At 35.9% G+C, this 12,579-nt stretch overlaps 2 protein-coding genes across 20 annotated transcripts in view; one reads left to right on the top strand and one right to left on the bottom strand.

Moving 5' to 3' along the window:
• CASK (calcium/calmodulin dependent serine protein kinase) overlaps positions 1 to 12,579 on the top strand; it is a 192,339-nt gene that overhangs the window by 95,000 nt on the left and 84,760 nt on the right. For all 19 annotated transcript variants that reach the window (XM_071751251.1, XM_071751348.1, XM_071751359.1 and 16 more), the window contains exon 6: positions 10,846 to 10,948. In XM_071751251.1, coding sequence (XP_071607352.1) covers positions 10,846 to 10,948 — 103 coding nt within the window. The remainder of the gene's footprint in view (positions 1 to 10,845; positions 10,949 to 12,579) is intronic.
• GPR34 (G protein-coupled receptor 34) lies at positions 4,810 to 7,256 on the bottom strand. Its single transcript, XM_071751200.1, has one exon. It carries the CDS (start codon positions 7,254 to 7,256, stop codon positions 6,108 to 6,110), a length of 1,149 nt encoding a protein of 382 aa, XP_071607301.1. The 3' UTR covers positions 4,810 to 6,107.

The following is a 12,579-nucleotide window of genomic DNA, read 5'->3' as shown; positions in this document are numbered from 1 at the left end:
TGATGAGGTCTCCTCTGAGCCTCCTCTTCTCCAGGCTGAACACCCCCAGCTCCCTCAGCCCTTCCTCACAGGACTTGTGCTGGATCCCTTCACAGCCTCCTGGCTCTTCTCTGGACCTGCTCCAGCACCTCATCTCCTTCCTAAACTGAGGGGCCCAGAACTGGACACAGGACTCAAGCTGTGGCCTCACCAGCGCTGAGTACAGGGGCAGAATCACTTCCTTGGACCTGCTGGCCACGCTGTTCCTGATACAGGCCAGGATGCCATTGGCCTTCTTGGCCACCTGGGCACACTGCTGGCTCATGTTCAGCTTCCTGTCAATCCAGACTCCCAGGTCCCTTTCTGCCTGGCTGTTCTCAGCCACTCTGTGCCCAGCCTGGAGCTCCCCATGGGGTTGTTGTGGACAAAGTGCAGGACCCGGCACTTGGCCATGCTGAACCTCATCCCGTTGGAATCAGCCCAACTCTCCAGTCTGTCCAGGTCCCTCTGCAGAGCCCTCCTGCCTTCCAGCTGATCCACACTTCCCCCCGGCTTTGTGTCATCTGCAAATTTGCTGATGATGGACTCAGTCTCCTATTAATTAAATATTCAATAGTCTCTTAAATAGTCATAGAAGCTCTTTTTACAGTAGTGTTGCATCCAGGTTTAGACACAAGAATGCATTAAAATGGAAAGTTCTTTTTACTGAGTAAACAGTCATATTTTTAGTCAGATATCTATATCATGAGATACAGAGCACCAAGGTTCCCCCTCTACCTTCTCATCAGCCTTCCTTGCAGAGGTGACCCAATGTGTGCACAGCTCTTCGCACGACTTGATAAAACAAGGATTTTAGCTATAGTCAGTATATTTATTTAATATTGTAAGAAATGTTCATCAAAGCAAAATCATCTAAGTTCACATTTAAATCTACTCTAGTTGAATCAAATGCTATGCTGATATAGTGCAAATAAAATATTTGGCAGGTTTGAGCTGGGTCTCGGTCTGTGTTTGCAGTTCACTTTCGCTTGATTTTTTTAATTGCCCATGTGCTTCAGCAAAATAGGACCAGAATGGAAGTTATGATGTTTTTTCTTTTTTTTTTCTTTTAATTTTATTTCTCACTTTGCAGTGCTACAACACACAATTAGCCATTTCTCTGCCATTTTTGGTCTTTATTTGTGCTCTTCCCATTCTGTGCAGTTTGAATTCACCCCAGTTACGCTCGCTGTCACGATGGCTGTGAAGATCAGCTGTGCAAGGATTTTTCCTGTCTGTTGCCTCAATGGTGACACTGAGAATGGTGACAGCTTTGTAGCACCTCAGTTCTCTTTGATTCCACAGAATCCCTAGTAGTTTAGAATTTCTGTAAAGGATAGGATGGCAGAATTTTCCCAGTGCTACAGAGACTATGTTGAAACTGCATTTTGGAATGATGGAGCATTATCAGTGAGTTCTTTTTATATGTGCTTTATTTGTACTGTGCACCACTGTGCACCACAGCTCCCTCCTCTCCACCCTGATTCTGAAAGCGCTTTCAGAGCAACTATTAAACCAAACCATACATATGTGAATTTTCTAGCCCCAGGAGTAATATGACTCAGTTGTTTATCAGTGATGTTAAATTTCACTCCTCTTTTATGGCTTTATTGGTTGATGTTGTGAAGGAAGTTTTCATATTGTGTTTTTAAAACAATTGATACACATCTGCCCTCGTGAAAAATAGCCATTTGCAGGTTGAACCCATAATTACATTCAATTTCAGTGTGAAAATGAAAGTTGATGTTGTGGTTTAACCCTGGTAGGCAGGTAAGCCCCACACAGCTGCTCGCTCCCTCCCTCCCAGTGGCTTGGGGAAGAGAATCAGAAGGGCAAAAGTGCAAAAGCTTGTTTACGTGTTCTGTCTCTTCCCCCTCCTGTACTTGTGGCTGCTGATACTCATTTATGTTCCTTCTAACATGCTGTGGTCAAATCTGTTGCTATCTCAGACCCTCTGAGCTCCACTTAGGGTGGCAAAAAGAGTCAAGGCTTAATGCCAGTAGGCAGCTGCAGTCCAAGCATCAGATAACTCATTCCCCCTTCCAGTGAGCCAGAGGAAAGAACTGGCAGCATAAATGTGAAAAACGTCCATAGTTCAAGGTTAAGAGAGTTTACTAAGCTTTAAGAAAAAAGAAATCAAAAGGGAAAGGAGTGGAACCCAAAAAAAAAAGTGGTAAGAAAAGCCCAACTTACTCACTCCCAGCTCTCTAATGCCCAGCCAGTTCCTGAGAAACAGCAGCCCTGGCAAACTTCCTCCCCAGCTTTTATTGCTGACCACAAGATCCAATGTTATGGGATGTCCCTTCGGTCAGCTGGGGTCAGCTGTCCTGGCTGTATCCCCTCCCCAGCTTCCTGTGCACCCCCAGCCTGCTCCCTGGTGGGGCAGCTTAAGTAGAAAAGGCCTTGATGTGGTGCAAGCACTGCTTGGCAATAAGTAAAACATCCCTGTGTTACCAACACTTGTTATCACAAACACAAAACATAACCCACAAGCTACTGTGAAGATATTGAGCTCTAGCCTAGGCAAAACCGGTATAGCTGTTTACTCAAACCAGGTACACTTTAATGTCTTTATGATTCAAGTTATAAACTTGGTTTTGGAAAACATTTTTATTTCTTACCCTTTGTTTTCCATTAATTTTAAGAAATATATATATGACAATGTAGCTATTAATATATTTGTTAGGTTTAAAAGGTGTAAAAGTGACTAGCCAGCATGTGTCCTTCATATGCATTACATTAATAGTATTTATTCTAATGAAGAATATGCTCTTCTATTTACATAGTAAAAAGAGGTGACATTGTGATGCATCAGCTGAAATTTTAGGATATGTTGTAGATTTGAAAAATATGTGGAGATGTGTGTTGAGTTAGCCATAATTCACATAAAGAATAAATAGAGTTATTTTGACATTGAGATGATGAGAACTAATTGCTGTAGTTGGCCCTGCTAGTGCTTGAGAAGCACTGCTAAGATGAAAAGTAAGAGACATTATTAAGGTCACTAATTATATGGTTATTCAACATGTCACAGTATATCTTTCAGCAGACTTCCCAAGATTCTTCAGAACTGTTGGGTCTTCAGTAACATTGGTTTGCAGAGCCTGGCATTTTACACTCAGAGTTAGGAAAACTGCAGAAACAATGTGGAAAAAAAATTTGAAAAAATATTAAAGATACATGCTTTTGTTTTTTGGTCAGTAATAACTGACCAGATCACTTTCTGAGACAGCTGATACATCTGGCCTTTGACATGTTGAAGCACTGATTTATACTCTTGTGGAAATCTATAAGTATTTTCACTTGGATGGTTGCTTTGTGGGGATGTTTTTTGGTTGTTTTTTTTTTTTTTTGTTTTAACTGCTACTGCCTTTATGTCACAGTGACAAAGAGCATATAGCTATTCCTCTTCCTTTCCATGTCATAGCTATCATTATAGGTTTGTACTCCCTTTCAGCTTTTCATGTCTGTACTGAAGAGCTGATTTGTTAATGTATTCTGTGTAGAATATACACCATCCAAGCTCTACAATAGTACAATTATGACTTCACAGTTTTTTCCTCCTACTTTTGATAGACTTTTATTGCTGTTGAGCAGAGAGTGATATCTTGAACATTTTTTAGGTTTGACTACCAAAATTGTGTGTTTGAACATTGTCTTCTGCTTACTCTTACTCATTCCAGATTGTAGTGTTCATCATATTTGTAAACATATATACTGCAAAACTATTTTCCTGTTGTCTTTTTTATATTTAGTTGCTTACAAAATAATATTATAGTAACCAAGTAAATGTTGCGTAATTTACAAAAGCATGCCCAGAATACTAAGGTGATCTGGTTTTTGTCTCATGGAACATGTTCCTATTTGCCTTTGGCTCTAAAAGTCAACTTCGTTTGTAGCATTTCAGACCTTGACTATTACTTGGATCTTCTGGTGAGATCTGAGTCTATTTTTGCCATTGTGCACTGTTCATGAACTGGAGTCCTGGTGTATGAAAATTCTGATTTAAGCTGAATATTTCCCTTTTAAAAATTTTACAGTTCAATTTTTTCTCAAGCCACACAGGGCCTTTTGTGTGCCACTGCTCTCTGTATCTGCCTCCTCCCTGGCCTGATGATCAGTGTCATTTGGATCAGCTACTTACAGTAGAAGAAATACAGGCAAAGAAAGATTGAGAAAATATGTAGAGCTTGTGAAATGCTGGTTTATACACTCCCCTAGATTTATGAGAGTTGATGTAACAATGAGAGTTATGCTGTGTAGGAAAGCTGCAGAGGATAAGGAATAAGCTGTTCCTTACATTGTACAAATGCAGACCCAAGACAGTTCTTGCCTCAATGTACATACAATAAGATGACAGGTAAAAGATTGTGGAGAAAAAAATGCAATTATTGTGAGAATCAACTAGAAATTATTGTAAGAATACCTTAAATAATTGTATGCTGATATGCATAAGAAAAAATGCAGTTTCCATCGTACCTGAAGACTATATGTTTGTAGGAATTTTACTCTTGAATATTAAGAAGCCCCATTCTTTTTTGTAAAAAGAAACCAAAACAAACCATAAGCCAGTATTGTAGTAATTGTAATTTGTTTACCATGGTAAACATTATATCCAGTTTTACCAAAGCTCAGTTAAGTAAAATCACTTAAACTAAGTATATATATATATATATCAGAGGTGAAGTGTTATGTTTACTTTGTTCAACAGGTTTTATGAGTAGCTTCTGTAAAGCCAGAATATTGTTCCGAATTAGTAAAAATCCACAAGTTTTGATACAGATTCAGCATAAAAAGGCACATGATCCATCAGAGAAGTTAGTGGTAGTCATATTAAAGTCAGCTTCTTTACATCAGCTTACTTGAGCAATACTGCTTGTATGTTGATAAGAAAACCTTATTTTATAGAGCTTATACTATCTTAATTCATTCACCTTTATGGCCAGTCATGTCAGACATTTAAGTTGTTCTTGCTCTAGGTTCCTCTTTACTTACTTTTGGGTCAAACAAGCCCCACCTTCAGACCCCCCTTTTTTAAACAATGTTAGAGTTTGAAATTTTTGTTTGTGCCTAAATACATAAACCTGTTTGGTTTTGATCTGACAGTATAGTTGTACCTATTGGACATAGTTGTTATATTACTATTTACCTTGCATCAGCAATTACTAAATTATTTTAATCACATGAAAAGATGTGCCAAGAAGGAAGAGTGCAGCTGAAATGCATGGCTTGGGAATTTTGTAAGTAGATGAGTGACAGCCTGAGCTGATGTGTTAGGTGTTCACAATATTTTCTCTATTCTGCTCTGTTTACTTAGTTATATGAGTTTATTTTCCTTGTTGAACTATTTTGTGTAGCTGTCATCACCCAGTGTGTCAATTTTAAGGAAATCTTAGGTAACTGAAAACACCCATATTCCATCTCTTCTCCTTTAATTTCTGATTTTTTGACCTTGACATTCATTAAAATGTTGAAAATATACTAAGGGGCTTAGGAGAAATGAATATTTTTATTTTGCTGTTTAATAAAAGGTATCTTCTGTAATTATAACTGAATATATCTTATAAATTGTATTGCTTACCTCATTTTAAGCCACATACGTTGCTAAATTCTTAAATATTTTGTTGGAAAAAAATATTTCTGTAAATGTAATTAAAATGCTTATCTCTTTGAAGCCTAATAGAACAGAAAAATACATATAGCATCTGTAATGGTTTATATAGCTCTTTCAAATAGGACACAATTTACTTTTTGCAAAATTCATCTATTATTTACATACACTTGCTGGTAATATTAATAACTGCATGCAAGGTTCCTTATTATGGGTTCAAAGCACTTCAAGGAAATCTCCTCAAAGAGTTAGTGTTCCAGTTTAGTCCAGCAGATGATGTCTGAGAACTTCCTATTTTGTTTTCCTGCATAAACAAGAGTGTCATTCTTCTTAAAAGTAACTTCTCATTTTCATAAAGAGAAGTAAGACTTCTTGTTTTTTAACAGGAAGAAAGAGGCAGAATTAGTAGCTGTACAGTATTGCATTTGTTACATCTTAAGGTGATGTTTTGGAGTGATAGAAGCCAGTATCCATTCATTTAAGTAATCAAAAAAGACTTCTTCTTTAAGGAACTCGTGTGAGGTGTAGTAGTAGATAATCGCTCTTGTGTATATTGTCCAAGTTTTATTTCTGAAGTGCTTTCAAGAGTTATGCTTGAATCTCTATGAATTCTTCTGCAAATAACTTGGAATACAGTCTTACGGACACTTCTGGACATTAGGAAATACATAACTGGGTCTAAGCAGCTGTTAAAAGATGAAAATATGAGCATCACCTCATTGCATATGTGAACTCTTTTCTCCCAGTTACAAGATGAATTTTGTAACTGTGATGTGATGTAGACAAATCGGAACGTGTGATAAGGTACAAAACAGATGGTAAAAATAATAAGTACAATGAAGGAATTCCTTGCTGTCTGGGTGTATTTTCCTGCGTTGGGAAAATTTGCTCTTCTCTTTGAAATTTTCAGAAGGTTCTTGGCAATTTTAGCATACGAAAGTATCAAAAGGAAAAAAACTATCCAAAAAATTATTACAACAATGTAGTTTAAAATTGCTTCTGGCTTTGCATCCTTTTTCTTCCTGTAATGAAAGCACTTATCGGAATTGCTGTCTTCAGTCTTAAGGAAAGATGGTGCAACTACTACTACAAATCCTGTTAGTGCAAGTGCCCACACCATGCAACAAATATGTATACTTCGTGTAGGAGTTAACATTTTGGGACGTTTCACAGACTTATTTATTTTTACATAACGATCTAGACTGATTAGTCCCAACAGTACTATGCTAATGTACATGTTCATATAAAATAGGGTTCCTACAATCTTGCAAAAAATTGGGCCGAACATCCAGTTGTCTTTGGTACCATGATAGATAATTCGGAAGGGAAGACAGAAGATGAGCAGAAGGTCTGCAACAGCTACATTTAGCAAGTAAACTTGAATAGAATTCTTTTTCTGATGAATGCACAGGAAAGCAAATAGGGCTATAATATTTCCGGCCAGTCCAACAACAAAAATAATAGAATAAAAAATTATTAAAGCAAGTGAGAGGGAGTTGTCATCTGAGTTGCAACTGCCATTGTTTTGAATTTCTGAGGTATTTCCAGCTAGATTAGTTTGATTATTCCAGAAGACTTCTGTGTGTTGAAGAGAGGTCGAGAAATTAGCTGAAGTTGCTGCCATCATTTGTTAGCTGTTCTGTGGGGATTCAAAGAGAAATTTTAAGAATTAAATTGCCATTGGATCATTTTCACATTAGTGTGCTTTATTGCATGCTGTCTTAGGTCATATAAATATAAAAGGTTAAAACTGAAAACTTTAAATGCACTGAGGTATTGCTTTGGCTGAGTAGGACTGTGATAATACAGCTGGGTGTCATAATATACATAATAAATAATTTCAGAATAATCTCTTCACATGAAGTAGACAAGAACAGATGGCACAGTGTCCTCACACGGATTTTTGTATTACATCTTTATTGCTGTTTTGTATTGTTTTAAAATCTAACTATGGTTTTGCTGCATACATCAGAAATTTAAATTTTTTGGTTTATCTATAAGTGCAATTTTTGCTTTTTAGTGCTTATGTTTCTGACTCTTTAAAATTAAGATGCAAAAATGGGTAAGCATAGCTAAGTGAAGTATTCTCAGTGTTGTCTATAGAAATATATCAAAACCATTCTAAACTAGTCAGAATTAGTTTTAAGTACCCAGGATCTCTCGTGTGCAAGTCACCAGTTTGCAATGAAAAAAGCAAATCCCAATTAATATTCATTTGGCTATGTAATATGTTACAAGTAACACTGTCAGTACTATTAGTAGCTTGTTTTAAATAGTTTATATCTTCATGTAAATTTAAGTATTTTTTCCTTTTCTTGACTGTTCAGAAATCAATATCATGCAAAGAAACTACTATTAGCTGAGAACCACATTAAGGCATTATATTTTATTGTTTTCTATGTTTCGATTTTAAAGTTTTTAAGTTTTTAATTTCACTAAGCTTATTTATGACCAGGAAGGTGAAATCTGGAAGATAAAAGTCAGCTTTGACCAAAGAAGGAAAACGAAAAAAAAAATGTGTGGTTAGGAGAGCAGAATCACAATGAGCTAATAAACAGGTGGTAAAGACTGATTAGTAATGATACAGCCTTTGTCCTCAATTTGTATATCATAGCAATAAAAATTCCATGAATAATTATATTTAGAATATTCTTAAAGGGGCAAATTCACAAAATCATCAAAATTGGTTTTCGTACTCTGTGCTTAGTTGTCAAACAGTAATGAGGAAAAAAAAGCAACAAAGCTCTGACAAATACATAACTTCAAAATAGATATTCATTTGCCTGTTAGGTCTTAAAAATACAAATTTACATTTAAATGTGTGATATAGCTACAGTGGTGAATGTGGGAACATTTTAGGTAATTTCTTAGTAAGACCTAATGTACATACAGAATCTGAAGTGAAGACAGTCTAAAATATTTTAACATCCTACGCTGACTGATCTTAAAAGAGCATTCATTTTTGTACAATGTTAGCAGTTTAAAAGATATTTGTTGTTTCATATTTGCCATTTCATAGTGTCAGGGCAAGAAGTAATTTTTTAAATTTGATTTTAAACCATGATGCTTTTAAATACATCTTGAAACTATTTCTTTTTCATGTTGCTTTATAAAAATGCTTGACACCATGACTTGCATTGATGACAGGTTTTAGGTCAATGAGAGAAAGAAAAATAGATTACACTGCAGATTCAGTAGAAACGTAAGTTTTGTCATCTGCAAGGAAGCAGGCAGGCATGCTTAGACACAGATATTTAAGAAAGGGTTTAAAAGGTCCAAAAAAAATGGGGTTTAAAATGTCCAAACCTTAGCAGTTTGGAGAAAATTTACTTAAGCTTAAGTATAGAAGAAGCCACTTACCATTTATATAGCAAGAACTTCTGATTTTCAAAATCACTTGTTAAGGCAGGGAGGAGTAACATGCAGGTCCTGGTATTAGAAAGCTAAAGCACCAGCTTCTCTCTGAAAGTGATGAGAATCAGCTGACACCGTACAATTAGCAACAAGGGGAAGTTTAGTTTTGCAACTGTGTGTTGTTGGGTTTTTTAATACTTTTAACCAGCACTTTGTTGTAAAGATTAATTTTGCTGTTAATTTTTGACTTTGCTGGAAGAGGTTCTATAGTAAAGTTTTCTCTGAGTTTCACTCTGAATTGGTCCTTTGCATTTTTTCTGAGAAACTTTGTTTCTGGTGAGCTGTGTCAGCAGCTTCCTCTCTGGATAGCAGTTCCCTCAGTACAGCCTGCCTGTCTTTTTTTAATACTCTCATGGAAATAATTCAAATGCTTTTTTACTTGTAGGGTAAAGAGAAATCAACACCACGATGCAATGGTACATTTTGCTTATGTTGGTGTAGTTCTCGCATCTATGTTTGTCCTTGCCCTGGGTTAGAAATTTCAGGCTGATCTTTTTCACACAAAATGTCAGTGACAGGAGAATGCCCAAAATGTGCCACCTAAAAATTTTAATAAGGCAGATGTGAAATACAATCATCAGAGATAACAGCACCTAGTAACACTATTTTGAATAGTATGTAAGGGATAGAAAATTACGTTTATAAATGGAAAATTTAAAAATGGATTGTAGGACTCCTGATAAAGGTCAAGAACATCTCAAGAACATTGTCTTGACTTACTGTTGACTTAATGTTCCCCTTAACATTTGAAATGGACATTTCTATGTGAACTTTTTTAATGGATCATGTTTAGAATCCAAGCTTTTATGGGATTCTGCAGATTTGAGTTAATTTGTAAACTTGAAGCTGCTTGTTCTCATGAAATTGAAACTTTTTAATAGAAAGCATGAGAGGTTACAGATAATGACCTTAAAGTCAGATTTAACTAGTTGTAACACCTTTGCACTATTTTGAGTTCCTAGTCTTGTTTAAGCAGTAATGTGTTCTCAAGAAGCATTATACAAATTTGACATCCTTCATTTAAATCATATGGTTGACTGCAAAAGGAGGTTTTTAGTAAATGCAGGAACTCCATTAAATTCAGTTGTTTGGTGATTTGTATTAAATGCTGAGTTGTTCTAATACATTTTGTCTATGTTGCTTCCTCCTACCTCAGTCAGTATCTATTTAAATTGTATGCTATTGTTCCAATTTTTGTGTTATACCACACTCTTATTAATGGATAGAGTGAAAAATCACTGTACTGTATGGCTTTGCCTGGAATCCAGTTTAGAATCCAGATTAGAAAGCCTAATCAGTTTCCCTCCTCAGTGGAGTATTTACTAGAAACATCAAAGAAATGTCACTTTTCTGCAGTTGGAAAGTGATCAGTGAATGCTGTGATTAAGTCTCAAAATAGTGTTTTGTGTTCTCTGTGTGAAGGATAAAATCCCACAAAGTGTATTTATCATAGGCAGGATATTTCTGCTGGAGAACTGAAACAGTGTAAGGCTTAAGGGTGAAAGGTAAAAAGAAATTAATACCAGGTAAGAAATTAAATGTTTTAATTTTTATCTCCTTTTCATTATGATTTCACTTTGTGTTCCTAGTGAGTTCTTTTAAGTTCTGAAAATAATTTCTTGTGCCTGGGATGGTTGAAAGGGGACTGATGAAGAGTCCATATTAGTAAAAAAGGACCTGAAATTTAGAAATTCTTAATTCTTCTAAGCCCAGGATTTATTCACATATTTGTGAAAATTAGTTCTAAGAAACAAATTGTATTTTTCAAATAATGTAATTTTTCTGGGGTTTTGTCTTTTCAGCCACACTGTGTACTCCTTGCCTCAAAAGAGAATTCAGCCCCAGTAAAGCTTGGTGGCTTCGGAGTAGCAATTCAGTTAGGAGAGTCTGGGCTAGTTGCTGGAGGTAAGAAATTTTTCTTTAAAGTTACATAGTACTAAGCATGTTGTACTGCAGCTGTGTTCTTCTGACAGAGAATAGCCTGCCAAACAAGAGCTCAAAAATAATTTTGCACCTAAGACTTCCTTAACGTTATAAATGCACACAGTTAAGATAAATTGCTAGTAAAGTGTAACATCGTTACGTGCACATGTGACAAGTATTAAATCTTTCTGTATGTTACTCATCAGGAGCTTACACTGCTTTGATCAAATTAAAATTTAAAAAAACCTTCATTTTTAATACAGTTTTTGGCATAAATCGTCAAGCTTGGCAAAGCAAATCAAATAAAAATTTTATCAGGATAAAAATGTATGTCAAAGCAAATGAGTAAGGACTTTCTAACAGCATCTTCAATGCTCCCTTATGTTTCTGAGGCAATTTCTGTCAGAATGCTGCACTGTTTAATGGCAAAATCTGAATAGTTTTCACGTGTGACTCCTTTCTGTGTTTGACTATTTCATTGTAATTATTGCATAAGACATCAATATCTTGATATATATGTATATTTTTTGACTAAGTGTGTTTTATTTTCTGTGGATTTTATTTCTTCTAGCTGCCTTCCATATTGTTCCAGACAATAGGGTTATGCTTTATTAATCAGCCTGCACAGATGAAGACCCAATCAATTTTCTGATGCTTTCATTGCCAGAGTAGGAGACCACAACAAAAGATTTTGTTGGTTTTAATTTTTTTTCTTCAAAATTAATAACCTTCTCAGTACCATGCTTCAAAAACTCAGATTTTCTAAGCTAATAACTTAAAGGTCTGTGTCAATTTAGTTTTAATATGCTCTTTAAAATAAAAAACAAATCCAATATAAGCTCCAACAGCATCCATTCTTTTCCAGATACCACTAATATCCTGAAAATATCCAGGTATCTTAACTACCTGGAGACCTAGATACATCTTTTCAAAGAAAATACCCATTCAATTAAGCTACTGTTGTTTCCTTAAGAAAAAGCTTGGTTCTCCCTTTATTTTTCCTGTGTTTTCCATATTTTTTGTACTTCAGCCACTGCTTATTTAGGGATAGTTACAACACTTTTTTTGTGATTCTCTTGTTTTTCATCTTTATGTTCTCCCTGAGCGTTGTTACCTATTTCTTCTGTTTCAGCTATTCTTCTGGAGGTAGTAAGATACAGTGTGCTTTCTTTCAGACTATTAGCTGTCTCACGAGAAACTGCAAGTTCCACTCAGGGAAACAAGTCCTGCATTTTCCCTCAAATTTGTCATCCTTCCTTTCCTCTTACTATTAATTGTTCTGTGATCCCACTCACTGTTCATGTCAGCCTCTATGCAAGTTATCAGTGCTGGTCTGGTCTTTCCTTTTCTGTGTAAAAATGTTTCAATTCCTTTCTAGTTCTGTTTGCAGTATTTTTGTGATCTGGGCAGTTGTTCTGCCACCCAACGCCATCCCTGAGGGGGAATGGAGAAAAGGAAAGGAGAGCCGTGGGTTGAAATGGAAACAGATTAAATAAAATCATAATAACAAACTGATATTAACCCCAGTGCTAATATAAGATACAAAGTTGTACTCAGCTCCAGATAGCAGCAGTGAGCTGTGCACCTCCAGCAGTGCAGGCTGAATGCCAACA

Source organism: Heliangelus exortis, chromosome 1, assembly GCF_036169615.1.
Source record: "Heliangelus exortis chromosome 1, bHelExo1.hap1, whole genome shotgun sequence".
In the NCBI taxonomy this organism is placed as follows: Eukaryota; Metazoa; Chordata; class Aves; order Apodiformes; family Trochilidae; genus Heliangelus; species Heliangelus exortis.
Note: the sequence above shows the minus strand (reverse complement) of the source record. Positions and strands in the feature narration are given on the sequence as shown.

Coding starts and splice junctions, on each gene's coding strand:
- GPR34 (XM_071751200.1), bottom strand. CDS start 7,256: ATGATGGCAGCAACTTCAGCTAATTTCTCGACCTCTCTTCAACACACA.